General features: G+C 33.2%; 1 protein-coding gene across 4 annotated transcripts in view; it reads left to right on the forward strand.

The window, feature by feature from the left end:
• The window catches only part of LOC105153728 (NBAS subunit of NRZ tethering complex), a 50,967-nt gene that overhangs the window by 3,825 nt on the left and 19,552 nt on the right, over positions 1 to 27,590 (forward strand). The window contains exon 2 of one of the 4 annotated variants that reach the window (XM_087406738.1): positions 23,559 to 23,653. The exons of the other annotated variants lie outside the window; for them this stretch is intronic. Coding sequence (XP_087262864.1) covers positions 23,612 to 23,653 — 42 coding nt within the window. The 5' untranslated portion in view covers positions 23,559 to 23,611. The remainder of the gene's footprint in view (positions 1 to 23,558; positions 23,654 to 27,590) is intronic. 4 annotated transcript variants of the gene reach the window in all.

Consider the following 27,590-nt stretch of genomic DNA (forward strand, 5'->3'; position numbering starts at 1 on the left):
ATTGTTGGGCGTTGTGATGTACACCAGCTTGAAAAATAGTGTTTTTCAGAAAACGCGTTTTAAGTTTTGGTACGAGAAATCTTGCAATTATTAGCTTATTACCTTAATCGGCAATGCCTGGCCCGTACAATTGTCCTTCCAAATTAAGGTCCTCATCATCTTTGGCCTTTTTATTGGACATGTCAAGTCTCCGAGCTGCTTTAGCTTCCGCAGTCATGGCGCGCTCGGCTGCGCGGATCCGCCGATCATCGGTTTTTATGCAAAAGTTGTAGCAAGTGGTACCGATCGTTAAGTTAAGAACTTGCATAATTTCCAATACACTTTTTAGGCCATCGTTGAAATTGCAAACAGCAATATTTGCAGCAATATCAACGATCGCCTTGCTGCTGTGGACCCCTTTCGGCGCTATAGACCACAGCACAGAGTTGAAGCTCTCGTTGTTATTTTGAGTATACCCGCCAAGACAGCGGGATAATAAATCGTCAGAACTTAATTCTTCGTAGATAGGCTTGACTGCTTTGAAAACTTCATCCTGAAATACTTGACAAACACAAGAGAAAGGCAGCGAGCTCGGTGAGCGCCCCGAGGCCCTCTCCCCGCACTAGAGGTAACACACAAGCATAGCTGTTTTCGACGTGAAATAAATTCAAGATCGCTTAGGCGTTAATGGGATCATATTCTAGACATCTTAAAGTATCATTTAAGCCAATAAAAAATTTTTTTTATTTTTTGAAGCCGCAAAGGTGTTATACCCCCTTAATTCAGCCTTTTATGGCGAGACGCTGTAACACACAAGCACGAGCCCACGTACGTGTGCTCGCCTTCGGCGCGTCGAGAGCGAATGAGACAGCGAGAGAACGTTCTACGCTTTAGTCGCTTATTTTAAGCGACGAAAATGTTTTCTCAGCAATTTCGACGATCTTGACTGCTCAACGTTATTCGTTTAGTCATCATTACGATGAATATTGGATCGTATGACTACGTACGTAGTATGAATCCTACATTTTGAATACGCTAGGTTCATTCGGAGTGATTTCCGAGAGACAAAACGAATAATACTTATATAATATACAAAGTGTCCTGTAAATTTTAACAAAGTTTATGTGTAGATAGAGCGGGTTAAAGCTGATCTGAGTCGAAAAGTCCTTTATCATTTTACAATTTTCGCAATAGTTAACAAGATATTAATTACTAAAAATTGCCGAGACAAAATTATTTATTTTCTTCTCATAAAGTTCGACAATTTTTTCAGAATTTTTTTATACTGTATTTTTTCATGTTGATAAAAATAGTTGTCCCAATAAGAAAATGCAGTACTAAAAAGTTGATAAAAATTTTTTAAAAAATTTGTAGAACTCTATGAGAAGAAAATAAACAATTTTGCTGTTTTTCTGTAAAGTTGATAGTATTTGAGTAAAAAATTATTGAATACCAATATTTAGCGATTTGTAGTAATTAATATCTTGTTAATTATTGCGAAAATTGCAAAATGGTAGAGGACTTTTCAACTCAGTTTAGTCCTAGATAGATTCTATCTACACATGAGCGCTTTGTCAAAACTTACCGGAACACCCTATATAAATTTTAATAAATTGTAATAATAGTATACCCATGATATAAAGATATAAAATATTTCATTCCTAAGAGGGTGCAATCTTCTTCAACATGGCGACTGCTCTTTGACCAATCAAAGCGTTGTCCTAAATTTTAGGATAAGCATTTGATTGGTTGTTCTGATTGAGTTTGCCGACCATTATATGCACAATAAAATACCTTATATTCTCATACCATGAGTACACTGCTCCCATTAATCCAGAATATATCCATAAATCATGTCAAAATGCAACAATTTACAAGATATTTAATTATTTATGATTTTTTATATGCGTTATATATTGTAAGATTTGTGATAACAATTTCAAAATAAAAAAATTATCTTTATTGTATTCTCTTTCCTTTTTTACAATTGTCACTTGGAAAATTTTTAGAGACGTAACTACTCTCGCAATATATCGAAGACTGCGTCTGCAGTCTGAGGGTTTTCTTTTATAAGGTTCGAAAATGAGTCTAAATTCCAATAGAATCTAATCTTATCCTAAAGTCTTACTTCTATTCTTATCTTAGAGGCAAATTCCTAAGGTAGGTGGACGATGGTCACACCTTCCCCCTTATAAAGAAATTTGGAGTGTAATCAAATTTTATAGTTAATCAAACGTTTTAATACGCCTGATTGTAACTCGAGATTTGGGGGTTGAGCAGAGTAAGCGGTATAATGGGCGTGTTGCGTTGGAGCGTGATTTCCAAAGCTACATTGGTTGTAACAATTTCCGAATAGTTGCTTGAGTAAATTAATTATACTTGAAAATAGTCCAATCTTATAGAGGAACATGAAAAGGATAGAGCCAAGGGCTATGTATCCGGTTAAATGGAGATAATGCATGAATGTTTCCTTCCAAGTGATAGTTCTTTTATGCTGTGATATTCGGTCTGCTAAATTATCTAATTCGTCTATTGTTTTGCCTAAGGTTTGTAGATGCTCTGGATTAATATGAGTTTCTCTTATTAAGTCCAGTGGTATGTCAGTCAGTTGATGTTTCTCTAACGTTTTATTGATTGATATTTTATCTATTAAATGAATTGTGTTGTGAATTTCAATTTCGTCTTTAAATATTAGGGTTACAAATAAGTTCGTGCGGTTTTTTCTCGAAATTTGGGGCTTTATTGTGAAAAACCGGTTACAATGTAATCATTCAAAGTATTGTCCATCGCTGGCCACTACTTTCTCCCATCTTTCGGGCAATTTGCGGATACCATCTCGGAAAAACGATGTGGGTTTTGATGCGATCCATGAATCGACCCATTTTTTGGTTTCCTCGTAAGAACGGAAATGCTGCTCAGCCAGGCCATGTGTCATCGAGCGGAAGAGGTGGTAGTCGGAAGGGGCAAGGTCTGGACTATACGGCGGGTGGGGTAGGACTTCCCATTTCAACGTTTCCAAGTACTTTTTCACGGCTTGTGCGGCATGAGGTCGAGCGTTGTCGTGCTGCAAAATTATTTTGTCGTGCCTCTGCTCGTATTGTGGCCGTTTTTCCTTCACTTCTCGGCTTAAACGCATCAATTGCAGTCGGTAGCGATCGCCAGTGACGGTTTCGTTTGGCTGGAGCAGCTCATAATACACCACACCGACCTGATCCCACCAAATACAGAGCATAAGCTTGGAACCGTGAATATTCGGCTTTGCCGTCGATGTTGATGCGTGACCGGGCTTACCCCACGATTCTTCGCTTTGGGTTATCGTAATGGATCCATTTTTCATCGCCCGTGACGATACGATCCAGAAAACCCTTTCTTTTTTGCCTTTCAGACAGTTGTTGACAAGCAAAAAATCGCCTTTCAATGTCTCTCGGTTTCAATTCGTACGGAACCCAATTTCCTTGCTTTTGAATCATTCCCATAGCTTTGAGGCGTAAAGAAATGTTTTGTTGAGTCACTTCCAATGATAATGCAAGCTCTTCTTGCGTTTGACATGGATCTTCATCGAGTAATGCCTCTAATTCTGCGTCTTCAAACTTTCTTGGACATCCGGCACGCTCTTGGTCTTCCAAGTCAAAGTCACCACTCTTAAACTGTGCAAACCACTTCTGACACGTTCGCTCAGATAGAGCATGGTCACCATAAACTTCCACTAAAATACAATGACTTTCGGCAGCACTTTTCTTCATATTGAAGTAATGCAGTAAAACTCCCCGCAAAAACACTTTATTTGGTACAAAGTTCGACATATTTGACGAAATAAAAATGTTGTTTACAATTCGAACAAATGACACATACTGAACTTAATACCTACTAATGACAGCTATCCAACGCATACTTAGAAATACGGAACGGTGGAATGAAACAGTAGTTACGCCATCTCTTTCAAAACCGCACGAACTTATTTGTACCCCTAATAAGTTTTCGGGTTTCAAAGTTGCAGTTTCGGAAATTGCTGTACAATCTGGTTCTAAGTGAAGTATAAAATTTTGGTATACTCGTACATTTCGAGGTGTTTTATCGGAACAGAGTGTATGCAAAGTTTCTTCTCTAGATGCAATTCCTATCCAATCTTGATTCGTAGGAAGTTGGATCCATAATGTATTTTGAATTTGCATATACTTTGTTGTACATTTTTCTGTATCGCGTTTTGTAATTATTTCAGTAAGACAATTATCTTTTATACCCGGGATTTTATAATCGGGATATGTCCGCTTTAATAGTTGATATTTTCCGAGTTTCTTTGCGGAGCTTAATTCTAATTCGCTAATAGGCATAAACACAGTTCTAAATGGATCTAATAGGATAAGTTTTTGAGTGATGTCTACTATGGATTGTTTTAACTATCCGTGCCTAGGAAGGGATATTACTTTAGTTAGTTCTAAGAATTTGTCTTCTATTAACGGAATTATCAATTGAATCAGCAATCGTTTTTCTGTTAATGCTATCGATATTTCGCTTATATCTATTAGAGTAGTGTATTGCGTCTCCTCTAAGGGTACGGGAAAATTATCTACATGTTTATGTTGCCTCAAAGCGTTGAATAAATCCCTGGGTGATAAAACGTATGGCTTGATAGTTCCGTGTCTTCCGTTAGTAATAAGTTCTTCTGCTTTTCTAATTTCATCAATTAATTTTCTTAATTCGTCGTCTAAATCTAATAAGGATTCATCTATCCAAATATTTGCTTCAATAATCTGAGACAAGTTTCTGAGGCGGTTAAACTGATCGTTTATGTGACTTATCGCGTTTGAAGTTACATCGACAATTTTTTCGTTAGTATGTAAAGTTTTAAGTATGATACTAGTTTGATTTTTAACGTACTGGATAACATTTTTCTGATCGGTATATAATTTATCTAATTCGCTGTTATAATAGTTCGCATCGGAATCGGACAGAGTTCCAAATAGAGTTTTACTTACTTCACCTATGAAGTCAAATAAACCGCGTTTAGTTCTTGTTTTGTTCTGAGTCCTGCTAGATACAATACATTTTCTAAATCATTCGCTATTTCTTCGAATCGATTTATTCGCTTTATAATTCGTTTTCTGGAAGAACAAATCCAGTTTTGATTATCAAGCTTTCGAAAACATGTCTTTAATAATTCCTTATATGTATTCTTAAGTATATGGTAATTATCTTCTAAATCGTTTAGGTTATATCCTACAACTATCTTCCACTGCTCGTGATATAATTTTATCTTGCTTAGAGTTTTGAGGTAAATTACTTCATCGTTGTCTAGTTGAGTAATTGAATATTTTTCTGCGCTGTTAATAGGATGACCCTGAAGTATCAAAAGGAGAAGTATCGGGACAATCCATTTCAGATAATCCATCGCCTGGAATAAATGATTTTATATCACTTCGATGGTATTGTTTAATTTCACCGTTTTCTCTAACGTGGTAAGTTATGTGTTTATCATGTCGGACAACAGGGAAAGGACCTTTCCACCGTGCCTCAAACGATTTGGCGTTGAAGTTTCTTACGAGCACCAAGTCATTATTTTCTATCGGCGTATAAGTTTTGATAGGAAGGTTGAAATTTTGATAGTCGCGTATGCTCCTGCGCGCTTCTTCCAACTTATTTTCAGTTGAATATGCAAGTTTTCGATTTGATTTTGGAGAGTTAATCGCTCATCTTCTTCACTGAAGATGTGATTGGGCTCTCTTCCGAATTGTAATTCATAAGGTGTATAACCTGTGTTTTTATTAATTGTGCAGTTATAAGTGAGCATAGCCTGGGACAGAATACTATCCCATTGCTCTTGTTCTTTAATATAATGCCTTATATATTCGGCAAGTATTAAATGCGACCTCTCGTTTTTCCCATTAGACTGCGGGTGATATACCGAGGTAAGTACGTGTTTAATGTTAAGCCTATCGCAAAGCGTTTTAAATTCAGTAGACGTGAATTCAAGGGCGTTATCGGATAGTATCTCCTTAGGTTTACCGAAGTATCTCAGAAGCACCATAGTGCCCTAATAATTGCTGCAGTCGATTTATCTATAAGCGGTTCTACTAGGATATATCGAGTAAGGTAATCTTGAGTGACAAGGATATATCGGTTTCCTTTATTTGTAACTTCGAAAGGCCCCATGATATCAATGGATATCTTTTCGTTGGGCATTCGAGGAATGTCGGGAGAGGCGTAGAGATAAGGTTTCTGTGCACTAGGTTTATTGTACTGACATTTTTCACATTTATCAATGAATTCTTTAACATCGATAGTTATGTTAAGCCAATTATACTTTTGTCTGATTTTTTGAAGTGTTTTTTCGACGGAGTAATGTCCGCCTAATATACCAGAATGAGCGTCTGATATAATTTCCTTTTTGTTCGTTATTTCTGTAAGATATTGGGAAACGTGAATACATAATTTATCTCCGAGATAATATTCGTCAATTACCGAAATTAATTTATTGATCTCTTTCTGGTCATGTACTACGTTAACATGATCGTCCTCGGTTAGAAAGTCATGCAATCTAATACTCATTTGTCTGTGAGTGGCATGAGGCGATATGTATATTTCGTTTTCTCTCGTGATCTCAGGAGGAGTTTCAATAAAAAGTATAGTTTTGTTGGTCTGCCTACCAACCTGGTTTCTTATTATTATGTGTTTGTTAATACTTGGTTTCGAGGATGAGGGAATGGAAGAAGGAGATGATGGGTGCTTTTGTAATTTAGGATTTCCCTTGGGTAGGAATTCGTCCGTAAGTATTGGTAGTGGAAATTTTTCTTTAAACCATTGAGGCGGTCGTTCTTCTATTATAATTTTCTAGACTGTAAGTCGTACGTGTCGATTAACTCGTCAATTGAGTCTTGAATTTTAGAGTTTACAGGTCCTACGAAGTATAACGTCCATTCATCAGGATTAGTATTCGTATCCTGAAGAATCGGTAAGATTAAATTTCGAAGGTTTATTATGGAGACGGATTTCGGATCGATATTTATCCAGTCCGGAACCGGATCTTGACTAAAGACAATTTTAATTTCTTTCTTAATTCCCGTAATCTCTGAAAGCATTTTTCTTATTTCTTCGTCCGATACGAAGGAATCAATTGCATTGACCGGAATTCTTGAGAGTGCGTCAGCGTTAGTGTTAGTTTTCCCGGATTTATAAATTACTTCGTAATCAAATTCTTCTAACTTTAATCTCCATCTCATTAATCTCGAATTAGGATCTTTAACGTTCATGAGCCATATTAAAGGTTTGTGATCTGTTACGATAGTGAATTTTCTTCCATATAAATATTGTCTGAAATGTTTAGTGGCCCATACGATTGCGAGTAATTCTTTCTCCGTCGTACTATATCGGGTTTCGGCTTTATTAAGAGTCCTGGAGGCGAAAGCCAGTGGCTTATCTTTGCCTATTGTCCCTTGGGATAGTATAGCACCGATAGCTTCGTTTGATGCGTCAGTGGTCAAAACGAAGGGTCTATTCCAGTCAGGATATGATAATACTGGTTGTGACGTCAATTTTGATTTCAGAGAGTTGAATGAATGTTGTTGTTCACTCGTCCATTGGAAGATTGAGGATTTTTGTAAGAGGCGTGTCAAAGGTTTTGCTACTTTGGAAAAATCTTTGATGAACTTGCGATAATAACCGACAAGTCCAAGGAATTGTTTTATCTCCTTAGGAGTTTTTGGAATTGGATAAGTTCTGATCTTTTCGATCCGATCAGGATTAGGCTGTATGCCGTGTTCGGAAATGACGTGTCCTAAGTATTCAAGTTCAGGTCTGAGATATTCGCATTTATCTGGTTGGAGTTTCAATCCTACTTGTCTAAGTCTTTCGAATAAGATTCTTAAATTTTTATTGTGCTCTTCGATCGTTTTTCCGTAAACTATTATGTCGTCAATGTAAACAAAACAATTATTACCTATCAATCCTTTTAATCCTTTATTCATCATTCTTTGGAAGGTAGGAGGCGCATTCTTTAGACCAAAAGGCATACGGATGTACTCATAATGTCCGTTTGGTGTAGAGAAGGCCGTTTTTGGAACGTCTTTTGGATTCATTCCGATCTGATGGAAGCCCGATGCCAGATTGAAAGCGGAAAAATAGCGCGTTGCCCAATTGATCGAGAATTTCATCAACATTCGGAAGAGGATAGGCATCTTGGATGGTTTTTTCATTAAGTTTTCGGTAATCAATTACTAGTCTCCATTTATTTTTGCCCGAAGCATCTTGCTTTTTGGGCACGATCCACAAAGGGGAATTATAAGGTGAATCTGATTCTTGAATGATTCCTTTTGCAAGCATGTCTTTAATTTGTCTTTTTATTTCTTCTTGGTGTATCGGAGGATAACGGTATTGCTTAATATGGATGGGATTTTCGTCATGGGTTTTGATTTTATGTTGCATTAAATCAGTGAGTGGGAGAGGATCTCTTGGTAAGGTAAAAATATCGTGGAATTCTAATATGATATCCCAGATTTCGTTATAGTGTTCTGGGAGATGCAAGAGGCGAGTATTTTCTTTTAATAATTCTGATCGCGTATTGTTTAAAGTTTCTTTGGTGATAGAATAAATTGGTGCTTCGCAATAATCTTCGACGCTTTTAATTTGAGAGTGCAAATATGTCGGCAGTATGGGTTTATTAAAATCGTTCATCCTCGTAATTGCTCCAGTGTCATCCTTGAATATAACTAATACTTCCTTTTGTTTATACGCGTCGTTAGAGAGTGGTTTATCGCATCGCTTGAATTCTTTTCCGTTTAGTTTTAAATATTCGTTCGAAAAGACAAAATTGTTCGCCGTGAGAAAATCGATACCTAATATGCCCTGATGTTGTATCGGTGAGTAATCGTCCAATACATGAAATGTATGTTTTTTTCCAAACATTTCAATTATTACACCGTATTTAGTTTTTATCGAATGCGTTGTAACGCCAGATACGATTATTGAATTTGTTTTAGGCAAGTTTTTATCATCTATAAACATTTCGTGTATTAGGGATATATCGGAACCCGTATCTACTAAAAATATGACATCTTTAAGACCTGGTATCTTCAGCTTAATTCTGGGAGCTCTGACGTACGTCCCTCCGGGTCCTTGGTATACCTTTCGCTGAGGTTCTCGTCCGGATCCTGATCGGTTGCACGTAAATGATGCGATGCTCGGTCCGGCGGTCGGTTGAAAGGCTGGCGCTCGCGGAAATTCTGCTGGCCTCGTTGTTGGTGGAATACTTTTGTTCGGCACTCCTTTTCTTCATGTCTTCGTCTCTTGCAGTAGGTGCACTCCTTGGTTTGAAAGTGCGTTCTGGGTTGGAACGGTTTTTTGGATGTTTCGTATCGTTGTGTTCGCAACTTTCTTAACTGGAGTTCTGCTTCAAAGGCTCATGCTTTCGAAAACGCTTCGTTCAATTGGGTGAATTCAAATGAATATAAATGATCACTGATTTCTGTCTTTACGTTGCGGCGAAATACTTCGACTGCTTTTTGCTGATACATCTGTTCTTGCAAACAGATCGTAGCAATGCCGGTACTCTGTGAATTAACCGTGTGGATGATATCGTCTTGGATTCGAAGAAAGCGATTTATGAATTCATCGATGCTCTCGTTCGTTCGCTAGATGCAGGTGTCTCTTTGGACCTCCAGAGCGGAAAGATTCCTGGCTTTGCCGTAGAGGTACCGTAGTTTTTCGTACAACTGCGGGAAATTCGGAGTGGTATCCGTTCGTATTGAATGTTTTGCTCTTCCTACGAGTTTCTGGGCGACGATTCCACAGAGAAATAGCTCATGTTGATCCACGGGCAGTCGTTTCAAGGCTATTTGTATATGATTAATGAAAGTTTCGACATTTGAACCGTCGAAATCGGGTATCAATGGCATCGCTTTATTATAATTCTTTATAGGTGCTTCGACAGTTCCTGATTCGAAAGTTTCTGGTGTTATTTCGCTCGGTTGTTGAAGTCGCGTTGGATTATAGTGTTCAACCGTTATTGATTCCATTTTGTTTTTTAGTTCAGTTATTGTGTCCATCATTTGGATCATTCTGTCTGCTAATATTGCTAGAGTGAGCGTTTGCTCACGAGTAGGGCTCTGTGCACGCGACATTGGAGCAGTAACGAAGAGTCTCGATTCTAGTATGTTACTGTCCGCACTTGACTCGGTGGATGTATCAGAGTTGATAATGTCGCTTACCCCTCTGTAGTTTGTCCACGCCAGTCTGCTTGAGTTCGGTAGAGCAGGATAATCTTCGAGTCCTCCTTGAAGGTAATTAGTGCGACTAGTATATCGTCCTCGAAGTAAAAGCAAAACTTCACTGTTTTTCTTGCTAATTATCCCGCACCGCTGCCACCATTTGTAAGATTTGTGATAACAATTTCAAAATAAAAAAATTATCTTTATTGTATTCTCTTTCCTTTTTTACAATTGTCACTTGGAAAATTTTTAGAGACGTAACTACTCTCGCAATATATCGAAGACTGCGTCTGCAGTCTGAGGGTTTTCTTTTATAAGGTTCGAAAATGAGTCTAAATTCCAATAGAATCTAATCTTATCCTAAAGTCTTACTTCTATTCTTATCTTAGAGGCAAATTCCTAAGGTAGGTTGGTGGACGATGGTCACAATATATCACGTTCATAGATGATTAACAAGAAGTTCGTGTTGTCGAGATCATAAGATGCGAGATCGAAATTCCCAATTCGGATTTTGCTTTCTTTTTGATTTTTTAAAAAAATAAATAATCAAGTTAATAATAAACGTATATTAGATCAAATATATTCTCATATAATTTTTGAAATAATTTATGTATACGAATTTTAAAACAACAATTGTAGAAAAGAAATCCTTTTCAATTAACAAATTGCTTTTCAATTAACAAATAAAAAATTATTTTAAAATGCACAACGTATATTACTCATAAAATAGAGAACACTTTCGAACATAGTCAATATTGCGCAATATTTAGAACACTGTAATTCAGTGAAAAATTTTCGCAGACAAACAATCAGAAAATCATAATTCTTTAATTGCAATTTTCAATAACAAAGTAAACGATTTCATTCAAATAATTATTAGCGTTTTATAGCGTGATTATAAGACTACAAGATGGCAATAAAAAATTTTAGTTTTTGCAACTTCATTTCATCCATATGCACAAAAAAAGATGTGATTCGAAAAATGAAATCTTAAAAATTACTTTTGACTATCGAAAACACTTTGACTACCTAAATATAATAACACGGCATCTAAACCAAACTAACCAAACTTCGTTAGTATAGAAGACACACGAGATGTCATCTATAATATAATTGGGAACTCATAAGATATATTTTTGCCACTCAAAATTCAAATGCCCGCTTAGTCTCGGTTTATTCTATATAGCATTCATTATTAAAACTAAAAAAAAAGAACAGAGTTTAAGACTGATGTCAATGCTTTTAAAAACTCATCTTTCGGAATGCCGATCATCTTCTTAAATTTATTTCATCTTTTTTCAACACTTTTGCTAATTCAATCGGAACATTTATAAATAATGATATCATGCCCAATAAAATAAAAGAGATTCAGTTTCTATATATGTATGTCTCTTAATTTTTCCACAAGTTGAAAACTATTATTTATTTTACTAAATGATCTATCAACATTTTCTGAGATTACGTCAAGAACGATGCCAATATTGCCAATAAAACTTATGCCATTATTGCCAATAAGAATATTGTAGAAGACTATCTAACGATGAAATAATAATTCTGAATGGTATTCCTTCCTTATGTACCTAATGCGTATGCTCTCGATAAATTACTCTCACTAATTACCATTTTTTTATAAGTTGACAGGGTTGCCACAGACTTGCAAAATCGAGAAAAATCAGGGCAAAATGTAAAAAAGTCTGGAATTTTGAAATTTGCTCACAATTTCCTTCAATTACTCCTTATTCAGATAATTATAATATATTATAATTTTTTAATATTATATCTGCGTTTATAGTGAAATACGTTCAAAGCTTGCACACTTTAAACGATTTTAATAAAATAATTAAAATTTATAATTTATTCAGTACTTTTATTTGACCCTTTTCGTAACTACATTCTTTTTTCCAAAACTAATTTATTTTTTATTGGCTCAAATTTGCAAAATTTTATGCTACGCCTTTTTTGCGTTGTTCTTAATAATATAGGCTACATTTTCTATAACTTTTTAAATGCGTTAAAATTTACATATTTTACATTGGAAAGTTTTCCATTCTCATTTAGAAAACTTGGAAAAGTCAGGGAATTTTTAAATTTATTTTCCGTGGCAATCCTGGTCGATTTCGAGATACAATTTTTTTTTTCGTCCTTTGACGGAATCCTGAACTTTTTGATAATTTATTCAATGGATTTGTTAATTTCGAATATATGTTCTCCCAGCATTTGTGTGATTTTATCTATGTACATATTTTTATCCGAAGCTATTGGTATGTTCCCTTTATCTACTTTCATAAAAATTATGTTAGGATTGTTTTTTTAATAAATTGAGCTGTATAATTTACAAGAAAAGAGATTCTTTTTATGACCGCATTATTCAATGAAGACAAAGACAAAAATTTTCTCAGTATTGAAATTGTTGAATTTCTAATGTTCAGAATATATTTATGGATTTCAAGAATCTAAAATTGTGTGTTTTATATATTTTTAATTAAATCTATTAATGTGTTTTTCCGATAAGACATAAAACGAAATTATCTCCCAGTTGTAATAAAAATTAGACCTTCTTTGCGATATCAACTCCTGACAAATTAACCATCCCTTAAACTAACTAATGACGATTCCGAAAAATCATCTAAGAATTCATTAGCCTCAATTCTTATCTCTAGTTGTTTTTTGGACTGGTCAATGATCATACGTTGTGTTGAATATTTTGATTTATTTGTGGTGATATTGTTATTGCTATTAAACTTGGAATTATTCGCAATCGCAAAATAACAGAAAGATTTAAGTTGCTATACTTCCTCCTCTTGTTCTTACGAAAAAGCTATTGAAGTTTTTTCGTTAATTTAATTTCTTCCCTTTTCAATCAGTTTTGGAATGTAAACTCTTGCAAAGAATGCATTATATATTCCTATCGGGACATGGTTTATGATGTTTCTCCTAAGATGTATAATTTTGACTAATCGACAGATGGTTCAATGAATATGAGTTAGGGTCATGTGCAATATTGCTGAAAAGGATTCCAAAGAGAGTCGAAAGAATAAGTTAAAATAAAAGAAGATATTGTGTAATAGAAAATAAATAAGGTTTTATAATTTAATTAATGTTGAGCACTTCCTTCAGTCTTCTGCTTTGATTCTCATTAACCTTAAATTTATTATTTATTTTTATTTTAAGTTTGAGAATTTGATTCTCTAAATTTATGTTTCTATCCTATAAAATTTTAAGTTATGGCCCAAATTAATATTGTTTTCCCCGTTACTCTAATTCTACAATGACGCTGGTTCCATAATGACTATATTTACACAGTATCGTTAATTGGGTTTAATAATATCTGCAGTTATAAAACTGGCCAATCATAGTCATTTTTTTCTTTACAGAAATAGCTATGATTGAAATACCTAACAATTTCATTATTTCATACATATTAAATCCAATTAAGGATATCATGTAAACCAGTAAGTCGATAGTCGGGTCTATAACGAGTTAATAGTCTGCAGTTGAAAGCGAGTTTGAAGGCTAATCGGTGAGTTGGGATTAGTTAAAATCGGTAAATTGATAGAGTTAGCTAGCAATCAATTTCTAAGACTACTGATTATAGACTCATTGTATACAAAGTAAGAGAGAAGGAGACTCAACTTGATACGAGGAGAAAAGTGGAATTGGGCGCCGAATTGGGAGGAAATCCGCTGAAAAGTACTTACTAATTTAGACGCCATTTGTAAAAAAGCAGTCAGTTATACCACCGACGAGATACTATTCACTTGGAAGTAAGCGCGTCTCGAAACTAATATTAGTAGGCGCATCCTGGTCATTTTGGCCGAAATATATTTTCGCACATGTTATAACTAGAATATATATATATATGATTATAATTACTATGAGTAATAATTAATAAGAAAATGTTCTGACAATGCTTTAAATTAATCAATTAAAAACAAAGGAATGTATTAGATGCGCAACTAAGTTCTCGCTGTTATTTTGATGGTATTTTCATCAAAATAACAGCGAGAACTTAGTTGCGCACCTAATATTATAATAATTATTGGAAATTATATGATATATCTTTATTCTAATTTTATCTTTTTTTTATTTGTTAAAATTATTGATATGTAACGAAATAATAAGAAAATTATAATAATTTTATTTATAAAAATGTAATAATGGCGGAGTCTAGTGGAGACGATAAATATTAACGTAAGTGCGTGCGTTACGGTCTTTTAGACAATTTAGACCTTTACAAATATCAAATTACGTATCAAATTTTATGTAGATATAAGCTTTTATGTCATTTATTTTCGCATACTATACGAAAAAATATTAACTAACATTTACGTAAAGATAAAAATATAATAGTGCCAATAAATTGAAAGATATAAATAGAAAACGGAAGATTACGGCAAAATGACCAGTACACGATCACACCCGGGTTAAAGACACGGTCCTGGGCAAATTTTCGTGATCTATCAATGAGGCCCAGGGGACCCGAGGATAATTGAAGAACGATGTTACCGATCGAATTAATAAAAATTTATGATTATTAACATAAATATTTTGATAATACATTATTAAATTCGTGATTTTTTATTATATTATTAGGTGTTGGAATTAATTCGTAGCGTTTTACAAGTGATGGGAAGTACTTTCATTAATGTATTTTTTAATGCTCATGTGAAATAAATAACATTCTTTCATTAAAAAACGCTACGAATTAATTCCAACACCTAATATATAAATGCTGTATAAATAACTTTATAGCATTAAAAGCATATAAGATATTATAGCATTAAAGAATTAATGCTATAATATACAAGTATTATATATTGCCGAAAAATTACCATTTTTTTCTTTGCAGTTATCATCTGTATTAATAATTAAACTCGGATGATAACATTAAAATCACAGTTTTAAATGAAATTCGAGTATTATTAAGTTTTAAATAATATATGTACATGTCTACGAAACTAATAAAGCATGACATTAGTATTGTATTAGTTTCTTATTCTCAGAACTGATTTCTTATTCTCAGAACTTTACCTGTTAGATAAATTTGGTAATCCGCGCATATGATTGAGCATATAATTTTGCTACCCTAATCAGATAAAATTTACCAAAAGGTGGAACAACCGGTCACTTAAATTTTAAGGTTCCTGACTAGTCACGGCAGCCATGTTGGAATCGTGAGGAATGACACGTTAATTTATGTTGCGTGCCATTTTTAAATAAACACAATTTGGATGAAACGGAATGACGAGATCACTTTAAAACACTTGTAATGAAAGATGAAAACTATCCTTTCCCCTCTTGACAGTAAAGGGCGCATAAAGTGAGCCTATATTCGGGCAGAAAGCATATACATGGTCCGACAGTTGTTGAAACGAGTAAAATATACGCTTTTACATATAAAATTCCAAGATAATTTTAGTTTTCATCAATAATTACGACTTTGATAAGTACGAGACAAGTCACATTTTCACAATTAAGCAAATAATAACGAAATGGCACACAACATAAATTTTGTCGTCAAAACGTCACTTTTTCACGCCTGTAAGTTCGGCCATTTATCGTGATGCGACGTTGTAACACACAAACAAGTCACGAGTCTATGTCCGTGTGCTCGCCTGCGACGCGCCGAGAGTGAACGAGACAGCGAGCTCCTTCTCACACTTGTTTCAAGCGAAAATGCAATCTCAACCGCTCGGCGGCCCTAGGCATCAATAAATGGCGGAGGGCATTCTAAATAACATATAAGTTTTAATAAATTGTAGTAATAGTGTACTCCTCCCATTAATCCAGAATAGTATAAACCATGTTAAAACACAATAGTTTATGAGATATTTAATTGTGTACGATTTTTCATGTGCGTTATATAGTATACCTTTTCTTCATAAACTCGAGTAGCAAGAATAGTTCAGTAGAAATAGAATTTTACCGGAAAAAAATTATAACCAGCATTTCTCTTCACGAAAGTCTCGAAAGGCCATCAGAAAAGAAATGCGTATGTTTGCAACTCAAGATTTGTGAAAAAAATATGCGAAAACAAATCGAAGTAGTTGCAGAAAACACATTTTTCGCTTCTAAAACGAAAGATATTGATTGTATGGAAAAAAATTCGGTATAAAAAATGTAGGTATTCGAAATACCTACAAAATGAGACGTGGAACATTAAAATCGATTATTAGTTCAGTAGAAAAAAAATAAACACCGAAAAAGGCCTTTTTTTCATTCGCTCTCTATGCATTGAGATTTAAACGCAAAGCTTTGAAAATCTCGTGAAATGTAATCCTCATAATGATGAACAAATCTAACCCCGAACAAGTCTGAAATGTTCAGTTTTTGCGAAAAGCCATTTGTTCGCTAAAAAACCTGTTTGCGGAAAACTTAATTTCTTCATCTTTGAGCAGTTGCACAGCAATTTACAGGGATGATTTTTCTTCTTCAAGAGTTGCACTATCACGTACACTTAATAACAAAACGATTTTTTGCTATTATAAATTTTAAAAAGTGGGTATCTTTTTCCGTATAAAAAAATGGAAATAATTCCATTAATATGCATCATAGCAAATGGCCGCGTGAAGCATTCTACATCTGACATTTTTCTACGAATTAAAAAAAAAAGCCTTACCTTCCGATTATTAGGAGCTGAGATGACAATTTTTTTTCAAAAAATCACTGTGGCTCTAGTTTTTAAGATTAAGAGTTCTGTCTGGCACCAATTTGTCAAGGAAGAATTTAATTTGTTGTTGAAAAATTCTTATAATTTTCATCCGATAAATAATTTTTTTTCGATAAAATTCTACTTCTACTGAACTATTCTTGCTATTCGAATTTATGAAGGAGAGGTACAGTCTGTTCAATAAGAACGTGATGTTCATTATGTTCAATAAGAACGTGATGCTCATTATGTTCAATAAGAACGTGATGCTCATTATTCTACAAAGAGCGACCGTAGCGATATCTTCCTGAACTCGTTTGAACCTTTATTTCGTGCTCTTTTGCGCAATATATCCTACCAGCACATTGTGTAGTTTATGTCAGCGAATTTATTATTTTTACAATGAGTGCCAAATTCTTGAAGCGGTACGAGGCAGTGTTTTTAGTGAATGGAATGGCCGGCAATGTCCCCAGATGCTAATCCCATTGAAAATGTGTGGTCGTACATGAAGATGAAACTCAAAGGAAAGCCAGTGTACACGGTGGAGCAGCTGTCATTTCAAATTAAGAAGATATGGCGATCTTTGCCAAAGAAATATGCAGATAACCTCGTCGAAAGTATGGAAAAAAGGTGTCATGCAATAATCAGTAATGGAGGTGATTGGACAAAATACTAGGGTAGGTAATTGCGCAATAGCTAATAATGTGTACTTCAAAAAAAAAATAAAAAACTGTATAAATGTTTATAATTTTTTGATTATGGCAGACACTTTCTTATTGAACAGACTGTATATTATATTGGGAGTACAAAATAGTTCGGTCCGTTTTTTTTGTGTTCAAAAATGCATTTATTTCAAAATAAAATGAATGAACAGATTAATTAAAGTATTGTCCATCGCTGGCTACTACTTTTTCCCATCTCTCAGGTAATTTTCGAATTCCATCTCGAAAAAATGACTCGTCTTTGGAGGCGATCCAATTTTGGAGCCAATTTTCGATTTCTGCGAAAGAAGTGAGCCGATGACTTGCCAAATCATGCTGCATCCTTCGGAACAACCAGTAATCAGAAGGAGCAATGTCCGGAGAATACGGCGGGTGCGGTAAAACATCCCATTTGAGCGTTTCCAAATATTTTTTTACGACTTTTGCGATATGAGGCCGAGCGTTGTCATGAAGAAAAATAACTTTATCATGTCTTTGCTCGTATTCCGGCTGTTTTTCTCTCAATGCACGGCTCAAACGAATCAATTGTAACCGATCACCCGTAATAGAATCGCCAGGTTTCAGCAGCTCATAGTAAACAACACTCTTTTGGTCCCACCAGATACAGAGCATGATCTTCGAACCATGAATGTTCGGCTTTGATGTTAATGTTGAGGTCGATGGCAACGATTGACCGGGCTTAGTGTAGTATTTTTTCTTCTTGGGGTTGTCATAGAATATCCACTTCTCATCTCCAGTCACAATCCGATGCAAAAAACCTTTTCTTTGTTGTCTTTGAATCAACTGTTCGCAAGTGAAAAATCGCCTTTCAACATCTCTCGATTTCAGTTCATAAGGCACCCAATTTCCTTGTTTTTGAATTATTCATGGCTCTCAATCATACAGAAACGGCTTGTTGAGTTACTCCCAATGATTCTGCAAGCTTCTCTTGCGTTTGACTCTGATCTTCTTCGAGTAATACCTCTAATTCGTTGTCTTTGAATTTTTTTGGCTATCCAGAGCGAGACTTGTTTTCAACGCTGAAATCTCCATCCTTGAAACGTCGAAACTATTCCCTACATGATTTATCAGTTGGAGCAGTGTCACCATAAACTTCGACAAGCATTCGATGGGCTTCAGCTGCACTTTTTTTTCAATTAAAGCAGAAAATTAGAACCTCCCGCAAATGCTGCTTGGTTAATTCGACACAAAATTCGACATTTCAAACACAGTAAAAATCAAGGTTTTTGTATGAAACTTAAAGCAATATAAACTGAATATTATTAGCAGATGTCTAACCTCTCTGAAAACGCCAAAATCAGCTGTCACTATGAACCATTCACAACAGCCGGAGCCATCTTTTGAAAAACGGACCGAATTAATTTGTACTAATATAACGCGCATGAAAAATCGTAAATAATTAAATATCTCGTAAACTGTTTTAACGTGATTTATGCTATTCTAAATTAATGGAAGGATTACTATTACTACAATTTATTAAAAGTTATATGTTATTTAGAAATGCTCCTCGCCCCTTATTGAGGATCGTCGAGCGGCCGAGATGATCGAGAAAGCATTTTCGATCGCTTGAAACAAGTGTGAAGGAACTCGCTATCTCGTTCACTCTCGGCGCGTCGCAGGCGAGCACACGGATACAGGCTCGTACTTAAATGTGTGCCTACCGGTTTCGCCAGACCGCCGTCTTTCGATTCTGTGTCGCCACCGTCAACACAGAATGTCTGCGTAGAGCAGAGTTCTTGATTGAGTAGTCAGGAATCTTAACAAGCGACCTTTCATGAGCGCTTACTGTCTTTAATAGTATCTCGTCGGTGGCTGTACCAATTATAACCTTTGTGAATCTGCACCTGATTTTTTTATAAATTAAATTTTTTTTAAATAAAAAATGATAATATTTTGTTTGTAGTTGTTTGTAACAATAGTTTCGTTTGTTTACATAATAAAAAGTTTTACATAATAAAAAATAGAAAATTTTATAAAAATGTAGAGTTCGACCGAAATCACATTTTGACCTCCGGTCGGAACTGAAAACGAAACCGAAATCGAAACTTAGATAAATCTTATTAAAAAAAAGAGAGAGAAAAACTAATGAGTCATATTTTTTTCAAACGGAATCGAAATCGACATTTTTGATTAAGGATTAAGTTTACAGAGACCGTATAATTTTCAGAAATCATGACAAATTTATGTACTCTTTAAAAAATAAGAATTTAAAATGTCTAACTATAATATAATAATATTGCATTCTCAACTTTTAAAGAACTCAAATTATATTTATTATTAGAATCACAATTTGTACTCAAATTGTTTTAAGCTTAATCAACGAGTTAATAATTAAAATCGAATAATTGTTTTGTGCACGCTCACGCTCGACACGTTGCAACTTGTATAATTTCGGTTTACCGAAATTTTTTCTTAATTTCGGCCGAAACCGAAATCAAACTGAAATCCTGATTTTTTATCAAAAAAACCGAAACCGAAATTTTAGTCGAAGTCTAAAAAGACTGACTGTCATGTCCGACTGTAAGGTAAAAAAATTGTTAATATATCTTGACAAAGAATCGTTTGTAATTGCTTATAGAAAATCTTAAGAGTATGTTGACTTTTCTCATGTGCCTGTGATGTGCACGCTGGTTGTACACATTCATATGGATACCTACAGTTTTACGTCGATTCCGAATGACGAATTCGGTAGAGAAATTTCTAAGGTAAGTATACCTCGGTAATCTGCCGTTGCCTTTCGAGAGGAGTAACTACGAATGTATGAAAATTTTCGATTCAGCCGGAGATCGAATCCGAGATCTGTATAACAGAGGTGCTCTGATGCTGCGCAAATATCTCAAAAATTGGCAAAATTACTTTTTTAATATATTGTAACTTTTAAACGATGCAACTATAAACTATAAACGAAAAATCACTATAAACAACTACAAATGATTCCAAGGAAGATGCCGTGAGTGGATTAAAGATATCTCAAAAATTGGAAAAGTTACGTAATTTGTTTATTACGTAATTTGATGTAATCTTTAACAGTGTGCCTATAAACGATCGGAAAAACACTACAAACGATTCTGAATCAAAATATTTTAACAATTTTTTTACCTTAAAATCGGTGAGTCATTAAAAAAAAATTTATATTTTTTATATGATGCTACAAACGAAATTATTATTACTACGAACGAAATACTGTTTACGAATTACTGTTGTCATGTTTTTATAAAAAAATTTAATTTATAAAAAGTCGGGGTCCAGTTTTCACAAATATCCAATTATACAAGTTGCATATGTTTGTTTCTCCGATTTGCGCTTCTAATTATGAGAAAATCTTTTTTATTCAGACACTTTCAAATCGTGTACATTTTCATTTAATAAAATACAATAATATATAATAATATAATTTTTTTGCTGGAATATATAAATACAAATGAATAGGAAAATAGGTCAAACACGAGCTTAAAGAAAAAAAGATAATATGAATATTTATTGAAATATTAGTCTACATTATAAAAGATTTACGAATTTTTTACAATAATTAATAAATGGAACGTTTCGACTTTACTTAGTTATTCTCAGCCATTGAAATAATAAGAGTAGTTATATAAGATTAAAAAATTGTTAATAAATTATTTAAAAAATAAAATTAAATATAGGAAAGGACATAGAAAAATAATCAATGAAACCATATCAAAGATTGGATTATATTATAGTAGATAAAAAAATATCAAGTCTTTTTTATATGAGAATTGTCCAAACTTTCTTCGTTTAAAAGCGAAAAAAGTAGAGTCAAACGGATAAGATTTTTTTATATCGTAAAATAAATGAAGTCAATGGTTAATAAGAATCCGATAATTGAAAATCTTGAGATATATCTATGTATGTATCAATGAATTAAAAGCAATTACACCGAAAAAGGAATCAAAATGTCTAAAATTTACTTAATTTAAAAAAAAATAAATTCTGTAGATAGATATGTCCAATGTGAAAATGAATCTAAATAAATAAAAATAAGAATTATCTCGTCTCTCAGTGTCTTTCTGTAAATTAATTTCATTTCTTTTATATATATTATTGGGTCATCTAAAAAGTATCCGCGGTTTTTTGTCACTAGATGGTGTGTGTTGACCATCAAGATGATTTTAGATGACCCAATAATATTTCTGAAATCAATCTTTTACTATAATTAGATTCCATATCTAGAATTTTTGTGTTATCCTAATTAAATAAATGATTAAAATTTAAAGTGTGTTCGTAATTATTGAGTGATCCGATGTATCTAATCTTATATTATTTCTATATTCTTTTATTCTTGTTTTCAACTGTTTTTTTGTCATGAAAATGTCAAATTTTTTTAAATAGATCATGATATAATAAATCTAAAAATTCTGTATTCTCCTGCACATTTAATCTGTTTTTTTGTTTGTTAATAAAAATTGATTCTAAAATAAGGCATTTGTTATAATTCTTTTCTCTGTCTAAAATCTTTGTGTGATTTCAGTCAAAATCATGATTATGCTCTAATCTATGTTCAGAAATTACAGACTGTTGTTTCATGTTCCTGTTGATATGATTATGATGGTCATTTAATTTGGTCTTAAGTAGTTGTTTCATCTCACGTAGGATGCATCGCATTTCTGATAACTAATTCTATACATGACATTAGTTTGTGAAAGTGACGTTAATTTGTGTTTTTGAGTTTTAATGAAAGAATTAAATTTGTTTAATCCCACACAGGCAAGACAAATTGCTTTGTTATTCTTGAAAAATCATTTAAATTTTTCTGATATAGATGGAACACACACACACACACACACACACACACACACAAGGTTCCACAAAAAATATAGTCAAATTATTGTTTGCCTGTTTTTTGTTATTCATGTAAGTTTTTATTGTCATTCTGATCTTTAAATTTTTTAAACAATCCTTTAATAGTATAATAATTTTATTTTTTTAATAATTTGTTAATAACTTTTTAATCTTATATAACTATTCTTATTATTTCAATGAGGATGATTAATTGTAAGTGAAGTCGAAACGTTCCATTTATTAATTAGTGTAAAAAATTCCTAAATCTTTTATGATATAGATTAATGTGTCAATAAATATTTCTATTATCTTATTGTATTTTTTAGCTCGTATTTGACCTATCTTCCTATTCATTTGTAAAATACAATAGCATTACATATATTGACAATTTCAGACGACTTTACCATATCTCTGTAATTATAAAAAATACTGCTATACTTACTGCTATACTTACTGTGTGAAGTTTAAAAAGTTCTTTTCTTTTCTGAAGCATCTTTTTTTCCTCCTTTACATCCACGAATCCAGAATGACATCTTTGCAATTTCAAAGATTAGTGTAACGCAATGGATTGCAACACAAGGATATAAAACATTGGGCTATGCTTACGCGCATAGATAAATCATGTGACGATAGATAAATCAAGCGGTCAATTAGAATTGTCATCAAGTCATCATTACGCGAATTCGAAGTTATTATATAATTTTCTTGCAATACACATTATAGAAAGTTACTATTTTGCCATTATATAAGCATCGTAGCAAAGAAGATAGACATTTTATTATGAAATTTCTGTAATACATAAATAACAGTCACGAAAAGCTGTTTTAAGAAAAACGTTAAAGTTTCAGTGCGCTAAGTTATATACTAGTCTATTGCTTATAACTTTGCTAATTTTACGAATTTCGATTTGAATTTTGCTATATATATTTTTAACATTTCATATTATAATATTCCGTAAAAAAAAATCAATTTTTTATCCAAAAAACGCGGAATGAACTTGATGCGTTGTCAATTCGCGAATTTTTTTTAGCAAAAATGGCATAATGATACTTCCCCACCTACCCTAATCACCAAATTTGGCCCCTTCTAACTTTTTTCTTTTCCCAAAACTCCAAACACATGAAAGGAAAACGATTTGAAACAATTGAAACTATACAAAAACATTTGCTGAGGGAACTGAAAGCAATTCCAGAAAAATCCTTCCAGGACTGCTTCCAGCAATCGTTGGAAACATCGTTGGGACAAGTGTATTCGTTGGGATGGAAACTACTTTGAAGGGGATAAAGACCAGTAACTTACAAGTAAAGCATGCAATTTTTTAAAAATAAAGTTCACGAACTTTTTGAACAGACCTCATATGTTAAGTTTTGGAACGGGAAAATTATATAAAAGTAATATTTTATTAATTATGAAATAAAAGTTAATTTGATAAAAGTATCGATTAGGCGACCCAGTCCCAATGACATATTTTGTCAAGGTCATGAGTAACCTCCAATAGATTTTAGTTGTTGCTCGTTATTCGTTAAAAAGTATTAACAGTCAAAGTTAATAATTATTTTCTTGCTTTACATGAAGATAACTTTAAATAGGAAGAGAGATATAAGGTGGACGAATTCAAGGAATACAACTTTCTACGCGAAACGATTTTTATCCCATCTCTCCCCCTGCCAAGGGGCGCGCGACTTTTAGAGGTGCACGACTTCGAAAATTGCTTCGTGTGGAAGTTATGTGTCCCTGAAGCAAGGGGAGAGGTAAGGTGGGAGCATGATGAAAGAGATAACATGGTATGTTACAAATGAACAGTCTCTTTCTAAATCTTTGCTCTCTTCGTCTCTGTTCATAAGGAAGAAGCTACCAACTGTGAAATGTTAAACTTGGGACGGTATTCATAGTCCGTTCTTATTTTAAAACCGTCTTAAATATAATGTCTTAAGATGTTAAGACAATCCTCGGATCCTTACGATATCTTAATTTTCCTTGTACAAGAAAATATTCATATTTCACTATCAATTTCATGACGCGAAACAGGTCGATATTCATAGTTGATTCTTGCATTTAAGATTGTCTTAAATACAGTCTTAGGATGTCATAATTCAATCCGAGGACTATATTGATATATGAATACTGCCCCATGTTTCGCGTTTCACAGTTTGTAGCTCTTGAACTTTATGAACAGTCCTAAACGGAGAGGGCAGAGATTTAGAAAGAGAGACTGTCCAACTGCACACATCATGCTATCCCTTCCATCATGGGTAAGAGTCGTTTTGCGTGGAAAGTTGGATGTCCTTTAGCAGGAAACATTCACAACTAGTGAACTAAAAAAGACCTTATGTAATAATGTTAACGATGATCTGTTAAATAAGATATGTTAGCACCAAGACGTTCAGAGAGTATGTGAGTCAAAAACGATTATCGTTGATTATAAGTATTATAATATGGCGAAAATAAATAAATAAATACAATACTTATACATTCTATTAGATGTTGGAATTAATTCGTAGCGTTTTTTAATGAAAGAATGTTATTTATTTCACATGAGCATTAAAAAATACATTAATGAAAGTACTTCCCATCACTTGTAAAACGCTACGAATTAATTCCAACACCTAATAATATATTCGATAAACTAAAGAAATAAAATATGGAAATGTCAGGATATTAAATAAACACAATATTCGAACTATCTTTAAACCATCTAAAAAGATAGGACAAATCTTAAGAAATCCTAAAGATCAAAGACCTTCTCAGCTCCGCAGGAGTATACAAAATACCTTGTTTCTGCGGGCAAGTATATATTGAAGAAACCGGGAGAATGGTCAACGTATGGATAAAAGAACATCAACGTGATGTCAGACTAAAACACGTCATGCAATCAGCATTATCAGAATACAACATCGAAACAGGACATTAAATACTGTTTGACAAAGTGACTATAATAGCCAACATTACATCACATTTCCAAGAAAGTATAAAGAAGTCATAGAGATACAAAAACAATCTAAATAGAGATAATGCTACAACATAAATAAAATATGGAAGAAAACCATTCTCCCCGATTATTGAAGACTGATTCAGAGACAATTTCCCCCATCTCTTCACCCCCACAATTCTCTTCCTTTCCCCACTACAATAATAATATAATATAAAAAAGAACAGCCCGGAGGAACAGTTCAGTATCAGGCTGCTCCTCGCCCTGATGAAGTGGACTGCAACGTTGGCATTCCAAGAATGGATCTGGACACGGAGGAAACCCGCGAAACGCATAATTTTTATATAGAAAGTACCTGTGGAAGCCTCAAGAATATTCTCAAAAATATTATTTAATTCGTTTTTTTATTTGTTAATAAAAATTGATTCTGAAATAAGGCGTTTGTTATAATTCTTTTCTTTATCTAACATCTTTGTGTGATTCCAGTCAAACTTATGATTATGTTCCAATTTGTGTTTAGAAATTACGGACTGTTGTTTTGTGTTTCTGTTAATATGATTACGATGTTTATTTAATCTGATCTTAAGTAGTCGTTTCGTCTGTTCCATGTTGGATGCATCGCATTCCTGACAATTAATTCTGTATACAACGTTGGTTTGTGAAAGTTACATTAATTTGTCTTTTTAAGTTTTACTGAAAGAATTAAGTTTGTTTAATCCCACACAGGCAAGACAAATTGCTTTGTTATTCTTGAAAAATCATTTAAATTTTTCTGATGTAGATGGAACATAAAGTACCATAAAAAATGTAGTCAAATTTTTGTTTTTTGTCATTCGTATGTAAGTTTTATTGTCATTCTGACTTTTAAATTTTTTAATCAAATTTTTTTAATCTCTTTTTGATATTATCTTTTTGGTATTAAAAATTAGCTCCAAGGGGTATCCGTTATTTAGTTAAATGTTGATTATTCTATTTATTTTGAAATTTATTTTGTGAAATCTCAGATGTAATGATATTAAAACTCTGTCCATTAAGGCTACAATAGTATCTATTTTCTGACATAATAGGTGGCAGGAAAAAAAATTTAAATATTTTGAAAGGATATAAGTTTTTGATATCAGTCGTAAGTTAGTTTTCTGTCTTCTTTAATTAAGTCTAGAAGAAGTCTGTGGGTTTTCTTTTTACAATGTCATCAACATATCTGTAATAAAGAAGTCTAATGTGAACGTAATTTTTCAAGTGTGAAAGCTTCTAAATCTTGGATCACTAAATTCGCTGCAATTAGTGATAATAGTGAATCTATTGGAACACCAAAGAATTGCTTATAAAGTCTATCGTTGAAGTAAAAATAAGTGGAATCAAGTATTAAGCTAATGGCTTTGAAAAATTTTTTTTGGTAATGGAAATTTTGTTTTGATATAATTTTAAAATTTCAATGAATATGAGTCTAGAATAAAATTCACTATAGAGCTTGATGGGGATAAGTTAAATTTTTTAGACTTAATTAAAGAAGACAGAAAACTGATATAAAAAAAATTTATGACTGATATAAAAAAATCTACATCTTCTTCAAGATATCTAAATTATTTTTCCTGCCACCTATTGTAAAAAAATAAATACTATTAATGAACAGAGTTTTAATGTCATCACATTCGAGATTTCACGAAATAAATTTCCATAGAATAATCAATATTTTATTAAATAACGGATGCCCCTTGAAGATAATTTTTAATATTATACTATTAAAGGATTGTTTAAAAAATTTAGAGATCAGAATGACAATAAAAACTTACATGAATAACAAAAAACAGGCAAACAATAATTTGACTATATTTTTTGTGGAACCTTGTGTGTGTGTGTGTGTGTGTGTGTGTGTGTGTGTGCGCGCGCGCGCGCGCGTGTGTGTGTGTGTGTTCCATCTATATCAGAAAAATTTAAATGATTTTTCAAGAATAACAAAGCAATTTGTCTTGCCTGTGTGGGATTAAACAAATTTAATTCTTTCATTAAAACTCAAAAACACAAATTAATGTCACTTTCACAACTAATGTCATGTATAGAATTAGTTATCAGAAATGCGATGCATCCTACGTGAGACGAAACAACTACTTAAGACCAAATTAAATGACCATCATAATCATATCAACAGGAACATGAAACAACAGTCTGTAATTTCTGAACATAGATTAGAGCATAATCATGATTTTGACTGGAATCACACAAAGATTTTAGACAGAGAAAAGAATTATAACAAATGCCTTATTTTAGAATCAATTTTTATTAACAAACAAAAAAATAGATTAAATGTG

The sequence above is a fragment of the Acromyrmex echinatior genome, chromosome 5 (genome assembly GCF_024713525.1).
Source record: "Acromyrmex echinatior isolate Ae372 chromosome 5, ASM2471352v2, whole genome shotgun sequence".
NCBI lineage: Eukaryota > Metazoa > Arthropoda > Insecta > Hymenoptera > Formicidae > Acromyrmex > Acromyrmex echinatior.